Source organism: Xenopus tropicalis, chromosome 2 (assembly GCF_000004195.4).
Source record: "Xenopus tropicalis strain Nigerian chromosome 2, UCB_Xtro_10.0, whole genome shotgun sequence".
In the NCBI taxonomy this organism is placed as follows: domain Eukaryota; kingdom Metazoa; phylum Chordata; class Amphibia; order Anura; family Pipidae; genus Xenopus; species Xenopus tropicalis.
In genome coordinates this window covers 145,724,602-145,738,203 of record NC_030678.2, presented here as the reverse complement: position 1 = coordinate 145,738,203, position 13,602 = coordinate 145,724,602, and the positions used below count along the sequence as shown (strand labels likewise).

At 39.6% G+C, this 13,602-nt stretch overlaps 1 protein-coding gene across 1 annotated transcript; it reads right to left on the bottom strand.

Moving 5' to 3' along the window:
- Positions 1-3,504: 3,504 nt before the first annotated feature.
- Positions 3,505-12,308, bottom strand: smug1 (single-strand-selective monofunctional uracil-DNA glycosylase 1). Its single transcript, NM_001097317.1, is given in 3 exon segments — positions 3,505-6,879; positions 8,282-8,562; positions 12,080-12,308. Coding segments are annotated over 3 exon segments (825 nt in total). The 5' UTR covers positions 12,096-12,308; the 3' UTR covers positions 3,505-6,351.
- Between the last annotated feature and the right edge of the window lie 1,294 nt (positions 12,309-13,602).

The window sequence follows — 13,602 nt, the reverse complement described above, 5'->3', positions numbered from 1 at the left end:
AACTGGGTATTACTAAAACCTCTAGGATCAGACTGGCACCATTGACGCATTCTATGCCTTTCTATGACTTTAAGTATATGTGCCTCAAATTCCTAAGTAGGTCCCATATAGTTTGTAAATTACCCCAAGACGCCTATTCTCGTCAGTTCCTCTGGCTCTACTGAATGATTTCCAGTGGATCCTCAATCATGAACACTTGCCGGGGTCCCTCTCTTACAGTTATTTGAAGCCCTGAGACCTTTCAAAACACGTTTATCACTATCACTGATAAATGTCTCAACATGTTTCTCAGGCCATGCCATTGAAATAAAAGCATTAGTGATATACATTCTGTATATCTAGGCATGTCTCCTTGGATTAAACCAATCCACACACATATATTAGTATATCCGGCGTGATGCAAAATGGAAAACTTAAAGGTACATATTTACCCTTGAGAATGCCATTTAAAGGAACATTGACCCCCAAAAATAAAAGTAATTAAAATATAATATACTATATACCTGCACTGGGTAAAACTGGTGTGTTTGCTTTAGGAACTGTACTATGTTAGCCATGGGAACAGCAACTCAAGAAAAAAAAGGCTCACGTTACATAGCAGATAAACTGTGTAGAATATAATGGTGTTCTACAAAGTTTATCTGTTATCCACTATTTAACCTAACCCATTTATCCCTATTTCAATTGCCTCTATTGCTACACAGCAGCTTCTGTACCAGCTCAAATCCACCACAGTCCTTTAGAAGACCCGTGCCTTTAAAATGCCTCCACCTGTTACTCCCCATTTTCTTTTGTGCTGATTCACAGCAAAGCACTACGCTGCAGTCTACAACCTGAGTTTAGGGACCGACTTACAGTCTACATCATGTACACAATATAAACAGTCCTGTTAAACCAGCGTCTATAACAAATACAACTTAAAGATGGACTAACAGGACCAGAGCAGGAACTGAAGATGCTTTAGATCTCCCATAAGCTGGTTGTGCAAGAGTCTACACAAATAAATAAACAAACCCCTAAACCTACAGATACTCCTTTGGTGATCATAGAAAATTATCTAAAATAGATAGGAGATTTTGGCCACAAAACACGAGAGTATTCATTTCAGGGCCGAAATCTGCTCTATGCACCTGCAGAAGTCCATTAAGCAGGAGGGTTATCTGTGCACTGGTAATCCAATTGTCTAACAGGTAAAAAGCATATTCCACACAAACCCTAATTGCTGAACTGCCTCTTTAAGTGTGGCTACCCACACCTCACTTACCAAAGTGCCCAACTAGTCAGTGTGTCTCAAAGAAACATGTGCATCCTCATTATTAGTAAAACATTTATTAAAGCTTAAGAGAAGCTGGCAGCTTATACATGAATTCCCTTAAGAGAAAACACTACATAGCAGGCATTCATTATTTATCATATTTCCCCCTTGAAGACGCTTAAACAGTATGATTTGGTTCGGTGGCAGCACCTTGTTAGCTCCATTGAATATTCATGTGGATGCAAAGTTACCTTCAAGAGATCCCGCTGCTCTGCACATTGGATATGCTGTGCAAAAGACACAAAGCTAAAGAATTAAGCAGCAGGAAGACAAAGGTAAAGGAAACACTGTGACTTAAAATATCCTTATTTACATTCCCCTTATCAACGTTCTAAACAGCAGAAGCTAAATCTCACTGGAAATCTAATGGAAAGAGTAAATCAACTGTCAAAAGAATGGAAAAAAAAAATAATGACTACGACATAAAGACAACTGTAATATTTTGATTTGCTTCAATCCATTTCATTTGTATCTCCCTAAGAGATGTATATATATCACTACCTGAAGAGAATCCTACCGACAGTTGTACATTAAACAACATTGCCGTATCGTCTTTTTAAAAACATAACAAATCCTTTATGAATGCAGCCACAAGTGCCAATGCTCAAATGTACACAATGGAGAGTGCATATTGACGCCATTTGTTAAAGGGGACATATTGTGTAAAAAAAACAAAAAGTTCCAGTGCATTATACTCTTAAATATAGAAGGAATGTGTTAAAAAAAAAGTTGTGCTGATTTACTGAAAATTTCCCAGAAAACCCTCCTAGTCCCACTTCTTGCTGCCTCCTTTCCCAGGCTGTGCAGGGGAGCTGGCGGCACACTGCAGTGTAGTACAGGTATGGGACCTGTTAACCAGAATGCACGGATGCTTCAAAAATAATGATAATTTTTAGCCCAGACTAAAAACAGCACCACATAGTATTCATTGCTGTCTGTAAGACTGGGGGAATTTTTAGATATGCTGTCTTCTTTCAGGTGCTTGTATCCAGACATACTACTGCACTCTCATATGGTTGAAACTGTGTCCATCCTCTCTTCTGATGATTACTGGGCAACTACTTACGGTGGGGAAGCCTAGAACTACTGCTACCCTGGACTTGGCAGTAGCTTCAGGGTTCCTATAGTGGGTTGTGCGCTTTTTGGAATATGTTTTTTGCCTGTTAGACAATTGGATAACCAGTGCACAGATAACCTTCTTGCTTAATGGACTTCTGCTTATCTAAAAAGCTAAAAGTCCCAACCAAAAGGGTAAAGGGGTGGTGTTTTTTATACTGGACATCCTTTGTTAAGGCTTAGGCTATTGCCACACAGGGCTGATTCTCTGCCTGTGAATAAATACAGGCTTAGAATCAGCCCCTATGCTGGTGTTAGCCTTTCCCTGTACCCGGTCTTTGGTCTTGAAGAACATGTGTCAGCGCAGGTGCATAGAGCAGATTGTGGCCCTGAAATGCATACTCGGGTGTTTTGTGGCCAAAATCTCCTACCTATTTTAGATAATTTCTATGATCACCAAAGGAGTATCTGTAGGTTTGGGGTTTGTTTTTTTCTTTGTGTAGACTCTTGCACCACCATCTTATTGGAGAAGCCTAGAACTACTGCTACCCCGGACTTGGTAATAGCTCCAGGGTTCTTATAGCAGGTTGTGTTAACAGGCACAAAAGACTTGGCCCGGTAAATCAGTTTTAAACTCCTGAAATGACATAGGAATTATGTGAAAAACTGGATTAAGGGTAAAAAACAAATTGCTCTTTTGTCACAAATCTATAGGCCATACTAGGATACAAGGTTCTGTGTGTAGCATTCATACTTGCTTTCATATGCCTAGCACCAAAGTTCCCATTACTGACACTTTAATTTAAATGTTATTTATTGCAAAACTTGAAATAGGTAGTGCAAGGTGCAGCGATGTCAGCAATCTATTTACCAGTAGTAACTTACAGTGCTCTTTAAAGAACAAGGAAAGCCATTTTTTTTGCATGTACATATACTGTATGAATTAACACACTAGATCCAATGCTATCATTTACTTAATTATACATTACTTTTATTGGGCTTAGTACAATGGTGATATTCAATACATAGCTATTCACAGTAAAAAAGGAGACAGGAGAGCTTTAGGAGGCAATAAGGAGAATTATGGCATTACAAACAATAAGAACGGCTTTCTAAGAAAGGCAACATAAAAATTAGAGTTTTACATTTATTTATTGAATACATTTATATTATACAAGATGATAAAAAAGGTAGTAGTGTGTTATAAAAAGAAAGAAAACATGGCAGCACAGAATTCCTTCTCTCCATATTTGTTTGTTATAAAAGTGGAAAATTCTGCCTTGGCTGAGAAAAGAATTGTGGGTAATAACTGCAGCTCTCTTTAGGCCTATGGTGCACAAGGAGTATACAGTCAGCATTTTTTAGGTAGTAAGGAAGGACCCCATGTCCCATAGGCCTTAACATGAATAAATACAAATATACAGTGGACATTTACTCTATTAACATAAAAGGACAATCTTAAATATTTTACTATCTGAAGGAACATAGCATGGACGCTAACGCTACATATACATAGGAAATATTTACCCTACGACCATTTTACAAAGGGGTTGCTGTTCATTAAAAGTGATCTACACCACCTCATTACTGTTTTGTCTTACTTGGCCCTTATTAAAAATGCAATAAAATATGTACACACTTTACCTATAAGAGACATTAAACATTTTATATTTTCCAAGTCAAACACTGGAGGGCTTTTTACACCCTTCTTAGAATAGTTAAAATCTTGGCCCTTTTGGCAAGCAGAATCACAAACCTGAACTGGTAATTTTTCCTCCTGTTAATTAGGAGGGAATAGTTTACATAAGCAATGAGACAAGATGGGCTACTTTATGAACGCTATAAAGCAGTCTGAGCATGCCCCTTGCCTCGCTGCACCTTCCAGACATACATTAGAACTTGTAATGAGCCGTCCGCCTTGTCCTATTACTACCAAGTTCTCCACTGTACGCACCAGGTTCTAAAGAAGAAGAACATGCTAACAGCTTAGCATATGGCAGTAGAGACGAAAGCACCTGCTGCCCAAGAGCGAGTCTCTCCCACCACACAGCGGTTGTTACTGTAGCAGCAGAGTTGTTACTGCTGGAAATAGCAACCTATCAGCAAGGTTATCTTAACCCTTCATATACTATGATCTCTCTTGGACACTGTTTTACAAAATAAAACATCTTAGGATATGTTTAATACATAAATATTTGTGTAGTGTTTGTAGAGGAAATTGTAGTAGAGACAAAAAAGCTTATTTGACATACAAATTATGCTGGCCACTAAAAAATAACTGCAGAGCAGACATGACAAAAAAACGAAATGTTCCTCAACTAGACGAATGCAGTCCTGCCTGTGTAGCCTTCTTTCAAGGGGCCTGTAACCCAAAAAAATAAATTTATAAATTTGATTTAAATGCATATCCAGCATAAGCTATATTTATCTAACTAAATGTTGAAAAAGGAGTATACTGCCTCTTTAAAAGATGCAGTATTTTTAAATAAAACATTAAAAGGGTTGTAACCAACCCAAAAAATGTTATGTAATGAAGAAAATATGATTGTAATAATCATATATTGGAAAGTTTTTTTTACAAACTTTTAATGGTTTAAGGAAAAATTCACCCAAAATGTGAAAAAATGCCATGCTTTGTTTGTTTTCACCTTGCCTTATGGGAAACATGTCTTTGTTAAAAGGTCTGAGAAGGAAAAAAATACATGCAAGGCATTGTGGAAATTTAGCCTTGGCTAGGGGACGGCAGGCCTTATACATTGTAGCTCTAGTAAGGCAAACAGTAAAGGCAATACAAAAAACAGATTGAAATTGCTTTCAATTTGTTTTCAAAGTAATTTTAAAATCACTGAAAACATTTCAATTAATGTATATGGAAAGGTTGCTTCAAATTTACATGTTTTCATTAGGCAAATTTAGGGGTTTAACAGTTTGCCAAAGATATAGAATTTAAGCTTCTGGGTTTAAAGGTTGCAGTTTCTTAGTACCACGTTTATGTATTTCTCTTTTCACACAGAGCAATATTGTTAGAGAGTGACCTGTAATATAAATAAATGTAGGTTCTTGTGCCTATGCACCAGCAACAGTATATCTACTGTAAAGAGAGCACATTCTGTTGCAGCCAGACCCATTTATGATCTTGTTAATATTTATACTGCTGTATTTTTCAAAAGTCATACAGTGGGAGGCCAGAATCAAATACCTTTCCAGAAGAGGAAGAAGTAACTTTACTACTATACTAGCAATTGTGAGATAATGCCTTCACTATGGTCAAATTTCATCCTTTGTCCCTCAGCGGAGAGCAGGAAGAATAAATGCAAAATTCAGAAACACTGGTCTTGAACTCGTTTTTAGCTTTCAAGATCCAGACTGTTCCGGTGTTTGTGCATGGACAGAAAGAGAATCTATTCTTACACCGTCAGATAATTTCCCCCCGACTTTTTTCTTAGAGATACTGATGCCAGAAAATAAACCTTTTTTTACATCTATCATAACTTTGCCTTTGTATGCAATTTATAATTTTGCCATAAAAGTGATGCTTTTATATTACCTATCTGATCCCAATGTTCCTTTGCAAGGGGGCTGCCATATTTGTGCAGCAGGAGTCTGTTAGCACTAGAAGCTATAACTGACAGCATGAAAAGGGACAGTCAGGTTGGCAAAAGTCATGTTTAGGAATTTCAAGTAACAATTATTTACAAAAGCAAAACTATCAGTTAAAAACAATCAACATGACCTAAAGGTAATTTTTTATGTATATTAATATTTTGAAGAGTAGTTTTTTAGTGTCAGTATCACTTAAATAAATAAATTACAATTCATTCTCAGATTCACCTAGCTTACTGCCTGAAATGAAAGTCATAATTGTACAAGAGAGACAAGCCTTTTATTGTCCATGTAAATGAAGGCAGGAGAGCCAGGACCAAAGTCTACTCTTAAATGCCATCTTTATAATGTCTGGCGTTTTCGGTTACTTGGCCTTATCATCCAGTCAGTAAAGACAGTACTCCGAGTTCCTGCAACTGGGCACTAACCACTCCTTCCCAGCCTTTGTTAGCTTGTGGGTTCCTGGGAGAAGGATGCATTATTCCTTTTACAGTAACATCAATTCCTTCGGCTGTTAGGGCCTTTCTTGCACGTTGCTCAGAGAACCTCCCAACTCCAATAACCAGTTTTACTCCAAGTACCCTAACAGCTTGACAAAGGGCTTCATCACATATCTCCAGCAAGGTTTCCCGTTGTGCCTTAGGAAGGTCTGTCGGAGTCAAGTTCTTGCCTGAATGGTTCATGAAGATAAGAGGACAGTGGTTATGTACGAAGCAGTGCTGGAAAAAAGTCTCAGGTTGTCCACAAAGCGACTTAAAGAAACTCCAAAATCGGGCACCGCTAACTTCACTCTGGGGACATTCAAAGCCACGAATTCGCCTTTTTGGATGTTCCACTTCTGGCTTTGATACAGGCCCTTCAATCTGCAACCAGTTGCGTACATGATTAACCTCCCCAAAAGGAACCTTAAACAAAAAGAGACAGATAGAAAGGGAGCAAAAAAGAGCAATTATTTACTCCCTGTTATTTATATAGTACATTTCTGCAGCTATACAACGATTATACTGTATATTCTTCACATCAGTCCCAATAAGACAAATGAGACAGAATAAGCAAATAAATAAAAATTCATATTAGTTTTCTCCAGTGTCCCAATCTAATAAAGGTCATATTTTTATATAACAGGTCTCTGGGTTTGTCTGGGAAACTAGAAGTCCATTTTTGTCATTTTAGAAAACAATTAGAAACAAATTCAGAATAGCTATATAGTCCCAGTTTAATTAAAGTGCACACAGAGAAGAAAGGGTCATATCTTTTAAGCAAGGATTACTCTGTACAGCCACACAACTGTTTTTCTCAGCTCGATGCAGTTTGGCATAGCCTTATATTATCAGAGACTATAATGAAGCAGTAAGTCCAAGAGGTGTAACCAATTATCACAGCCAGCAAGGCTGTCTGACCTTCTCCCACAGTGTCACTCCTCCCATTTCCAGTCAGCCTCTCCATCTGCCATTAAGTTTTTTTTTTTCTTAATCGCTCCAAGTTACAGGCGTTTATTCGGGGATGGTATATTAATAAAGCTGAGCTAAGGAATGCTGATTGACTAAGATCATTCTGGCAAAGCAGTGCACTACAGGTTTATAGTAGGTACTGTTTAATAGAGTAAACCACATCTGATTTATTACAGGAATAAAATGAATGAACAAGATAAGTTAATGGCACAAAATCCAGTACATATATTGAAAGGAAAATATGCATGCTGATTTAAAGGGGAACTTCACCCAAACACAACTTAAGCTTTTTGAAAATGAAACATAATTTCAAGCAACATTGCAATATACAACAATAAAAAAATATGCAGCCTTTTTATGATTTTTAAAGTAATAATATGGTTTGGAACAGTTACCTAAACCTGGCCCCCAGTTCCCATGCTGATCTGGCTGACTACTGGCTGTCCTTAGTCACTGCCTTTAGCCTCCATCCTCCAAATTCCATCACTGCACACGTGATGTCAATAAGGAAAGAAACATTACAGTGCAATGCATTGTGGGTTATGTAGTTTCTACATGCTGTCTGTAGCAGTGGTTGTTACAATTTGTAACATCAATGTTTTAGTCCCTACTGCCCTGTCAGGATTTTAAACGATGCGGAAAGAGAAGAACTGTGTTGCAGCTGGATATTAGCCTATAAAAATGGTATTTAACATCAGTTTTTGAAGGAACAGATTACAGTAATTGGTATATTAGGGGTTTCTGTGTTGTGTGGGGCTTTTTTTTTGGTTTGGCAGCAAGAGTTCCCCTTTAACTTTAAAAGACAAAATATACCCCTAAATTGAATCAATAAATGTTCACATAGGATTTCTCTTACCCCTGTCTGTGCCATGCCGAATGGCCCTGGGTTCATACCCAAAAACAAGACTTCCTTTCTGGACTGGCAGTATGTCTGCACGTACTTCTCATGAGGGGCCCATGCATATAACAAAGGATTGTACACATACTGTATTGGATCCTGGAAAACCAGATTAGACAGTTTCAAGTTCAGCTCAAGTTCCACTTTCAGGAAATTGTTGGCTGGACACTCAGCAGAAGCAGTGATGGAAGGTACACCAGAGCAATGTGTAGAAAGAATCGATTCATCTTTTTCTAACTCTGTTTAATAAATCAAAGAGGGATCATTATTTTTCATACAGATACATTATAGGGGTAGCAATGAGAAGATAAAAAGGGGACAGGCTTCATTTGTGCACCTGGGCACACTGTTCAAAGGGAACAAGTGTGGTCATATATACAAATCGTGTTTGAGCTACCTCTAATGTTCCACAACAAATACATATATGAGTTGACTTTTAGCAGTGTTCGCTCCCCAGAAGAAAAAGGAGTGGGGGAAAAATTCCTAAATAACTATGTTGCTTCCCAACCACTCCCACCATATTAGAGCAGTTTTAGCAGCAGTTGATAGGACTGTGTGCTTCTGCAAATAAAGCTTGCAGTCCTACTGGCTTCTGAGAGAACTCTAATACAATTATAATGTGGTGTGGGCTGAAGGTGAGCCAGGCAGTGGGGAACAAAATGCTGGGCAATACAACTGGAAAAAAAGAGCATGGGGAGAAAACTTACTTTTAGTATGCTATAGAACAGTGATCCCCAACCAGTGGCTCAGGAGCAACATGTTGCTCACCAGTCCCTTGGATGTTGCTCCCAGGGGCCTCAAAGCAAAATTACAGGCTTTTGGCAAGTTTTGGTTGCATAAAAACCAGGTGTACTGCCAAATATACGCTCATGTAGGCTCCCAGTCCACATAGGAACTACCAAATCTATTTGTAACCCCAAGAACATTTTTCATGCTTGTGTTGCTCTCCAACTCTTTTTGCATTTGAATGTGGCTCACAGGTAAAAAAAGGTTGGGGATTCCTGTTATAGAAAGTCATATTCTTAATAACATTTCCATTTTTTTTAATTATATGTCTTCTTCCTCTTCCCCCTTTAGTTTTCACAAGGGTGTCACTGCGAGATGAAAATCTTATTGTCACTTTTTATTTCTCTTTCTATTCAGACCCTCTCCTGTTCATATTACAGTCTTTAATTCAAACAACTGCCTGGTTGCTAGGGTAAACTAATACCAGAGAGTCACTAAGCTGGTGATTACCCAAACTGGAGAGCTGGTAGGCAAAAACCCAAGTCATTAAAAAAAAACAAAAAATACCAACTGCCTCAGAATATTGTTGTCTACATCAGTGATCCCCAACCAATGGCTTGTGTGCAACATGTTGCTCACCGCCCCCTTTGATGTTGCTCCCAGTGGCCTTAAAGTAGGTGCCCATTTTTACATTTCTGGCTTGGGGGCAAGTTTTACAAGCACAGAGACACAGTTTAACTCCAAGCAAAATCTCATGCAGGCCAGCAGGCCAGCAGTCCATATGGGGCTACCAAAAAGCCAATCACAGCCCTTATTTAGCATCCCCAAAGAACATTTTTCATGCTTGCGTGGCTCACAACACTCTTTTTTCTAAATGTAACTCACATGTAAAATGAAAAGGTTGGGGATCCATGCTCTACATAATTCTAAAAGCTCATTTAAATATGAACTATCCCTTTAAAGAATTTCAACAAAAATAATATTTTAAGTTATGTCCAAAATGCACAGGTATATTCTTATAAGGCTCTCTAAAGCTGGCCATACACGTGGCGATCTGACGATGTTTCGCACGAAACATCGTCAGATCTGCCACACACCATTCAGGGCTGGATCGGCAGGTAAGGAGGTAGAAACAATAGGATTTCTACCTCCTTCTGCTGATTCAGCGCTGAAGGGAGATTTTGGTCAGGCGCCTTCTATGGCGCCCAATCAAAATTTTCAAACTGGTCCGATCGGCGAGTCGGCCGATATCAGCAGCTTCCTGTGATATCAGTCGACTCGCCGACATACCATACACGCACCGAATATCGTACGAAACGAGGTTTCATACGATATTATCGGTGCGTGTATGGCCACCTTAAGACACATTGTTTTGGGACAGACTCCTGCCATAATAACAGCATCAAACACGAGGATATATGTAACAAACTACTTTCCAGTAACCAGAAACACACTAGATAATTTTAGAACATTTGATTAAAAAAAACCACACTGTACTTTAAAGATATGTGACCAGGCTTTCAACATATGTGAAGGTATCAGAAAATTGAAAAGACTGCTATGGGCAGCATGTAGAAAGAAATATGGCTTCTAACTGCATACACAGCAATGGGATAAACTAATAGTGTATGTAGTATGAAAAGCATACTCAATAATTTGAATTGGTTAAAACTTATTATTTATCCTGGGTAACCTAGCCATGTTTTCCATGCAAATATTTTAAATGTAATTTTACTAAATTAAGGGCAACACACAGGCATTAAAGTGCAAACAACAAAACCATCAAAATGGCGTTCCATTACTGCAAAATGTAATCGCCACAGCATGTGCCATTGCCCTTAGGGTGCAAGTGTAAATTTAATTTGATCAGAATGCAAGTTGGTACTGACAATGAAATTGCTTAGACCTACTGATGCTACTACAATGATGTGATTTAGCACTGGTATATCATGTAGCATCAACAAGTTAAACAATTTTAGTGTACAGTTTGCTGGAGTCAGGATTAGCAGGGCCAGTGTTCGTCATTCCACTTTTATTTGACATATTATTAAACATTTATTCTTGGCTGCTGCAGCATCTTGCATTCTGTTAGGAGTGTCAGTGACAAGCACATGCTCAGGGTGCTCTGGGCAGCTGTTGAGAAGTTAAGCTTAGGGGTACTTATTTCTGAAAACAAAAAGCCGCCTCTGGTAACTTTTAAAGCCGCATTTCCATTTTTAAAATAGAAAATTGATTTTGGAAGTCTCCCATCGGGCTCAATGGCACTCTGCAGCTCCAACCCGGCCCAAGGAATGTCTCCCATAGGGCTCAATGGCACTCTGCAGCTCCAACCTGGCCCAAGGAAAGTCTCCCATAGGGCTCAATGGCACTCTGCAGCTCCAACCTGGCCCAAGGAAAGTCTCCCATAGGGCTCAATGGCACTCTGCAGCTCCAACCCGGCCCAAGGAAAGTCTCCCATAGGGCTCAATGGCACTCTGCAGCTCCAACCTGGCCCAAGGAAAGTCTCCCATAGGAATCAATGGCACTCTGCAGCTCCAACCCGGCCCAAGGAAAGTCTCCCATAGGGCTCAATGGCACTCTGCAGCTCCAACCCGGCCCAAGGAAAGTCACGATACCGAAGCTTGAATGAATCCAAAACTTTTGTACTCGTTGCGACAAATGCGATTTTGTTGCAAGGTACGAAAAAGTCGCAGAAAATACACACAATACCATTTTTTTGTATTCGGATTCAATCATACTTTGATAAATGTGCCCCCCTAATGTGCAGCATTTCTTGCCTACTTCTTTATTAAGCTTTAGTTCTCCATTAAGTCACAGGGATTGGATGCTGGTGCGGCCTTGCCTTCAGGCAGATGGTAGGTATGGTACATTTTGCCCATGAGGAAGCCAAAAAAAAGGACAACCATATTGCAACACAAAATTATCCATTTTTCCTCAAACACGTCCATTACTAGAAATGAGTTAAAGATGAATATTGCACGCTATAGTCAGGTAGAAATACGTAATATCACTTTAAATCGCGTAACTTACCCCCTGCCATCTCTATTGTAGCTACGGAATGTCACTATTCTTCACAACCGACTCTCTGCAGCCAGCATGCATATCCTTCCCGCTACACAGCTTCCATACTGCCCAAGAGTTCCAGTTCCCCAAACACAGCACTCAGTCCCACACTCAGTCCCACACTCAGTCCCACACTCAGTCCCACACTCAGTCCCAAACCTCACGCAAAACTGCAGGTTCTTCGCTTCCAGGGCATGAAATCCCAAAGCCACAAGTCTCTTCACGCGAGACTGGCGTCAGGACTTCACGTAACGCGGTGACGCACACGCAGCGCCTTGTGGGAGTGGCGAGTTGGCGTAACACAGTCGGAAATTGCTGGTACGTCGTCGTAGCTCTCGTCAAATTCTCTGTTTCTCCTGCTCGTACCTCCTACTTCTGTTAGAAAGAAAAGGAAGCAAAAACACTTGATTTTGGTGATAGTTTCTTGTCATGCCCTTTGCTGCCTCGGCTCCCAGTTTCCTTAGAAGTCATGTATAGATCTGTGTTGGGAAGAAATACATGTAAAACCGGCTATGCTTACACAATGTAATTGTAAGGGTTTATTTCGACGAGTCAGTGTCACACAGATTCATTCTTAGGGTTAAGAAAATAAATTAAAACAGGTATTAAGTCGTGTTAGAAGAAAATAAGAACTGAAGTGATTTACAGGTAGGGTTCTACGGGTTATAGAATGGCCATTTCTAAACAACTTTTCAATTGGTCGTCAATATTTATTATAGTTTTTAAATTATTTGCCTTCTTCCAGCTCTTTGCAGTTTTTAAATGGGGGTCACTGACCCCGCCAGCCAAAAATGGCCACCTTCTATTCATATCCCAGTCTGTCATCCAAACCACTCCCTGGTTGCTAAGGTAACTTGGACCCAACAACCAAATAGCTGCTAAAACGCCAAACTGGAGAGCACCCAAACTGAAAATAAAATAACTAGAAATAATAAAAAATAAAGACCGGTTGCACATTTTCTCAGACTATCACTCTTCACATTATACTTAAAGTTAACTCAAAGGTAAACCACCCCTTTAAAGTGAATGGCAACCCCCTAACCAAAGTGCTTTTACACAATAGTGGTTTTTTCTCTGTGGTGGATCTTACATGTGTTCCACTGCAGGAGTAAACTCTGCCAAGTTCTTTCTATGAGATTGTACTCATTGTGCCACCGTGAAGCGTAGAACACAGATGGAGTGCAACTTGATGTGTGTGCTCCTCTGCAGCACAGTAAGTATGGTCTATTTATTCCTGCATTCCCCTGCAGTGGAATGTATGTAAGATCCACCAAAAAGGAACACGAGAAAATACTCTTGTGTAAAGGTGGCCATACACGGGCCGATTGTAGCTGCCGATTCGGTAGCTTATCGGCCCGTGTAGGGGCAGCAACGAGGGGCATGCCCAACCGATATCTGGCCTGAAATCGGCCAGATATTGATCGGGCAGCTTAAAAAATTTAGTCGGATGGGGGCTGATGCGGTTCCCAAACCGACTGTGCCCATTAGCA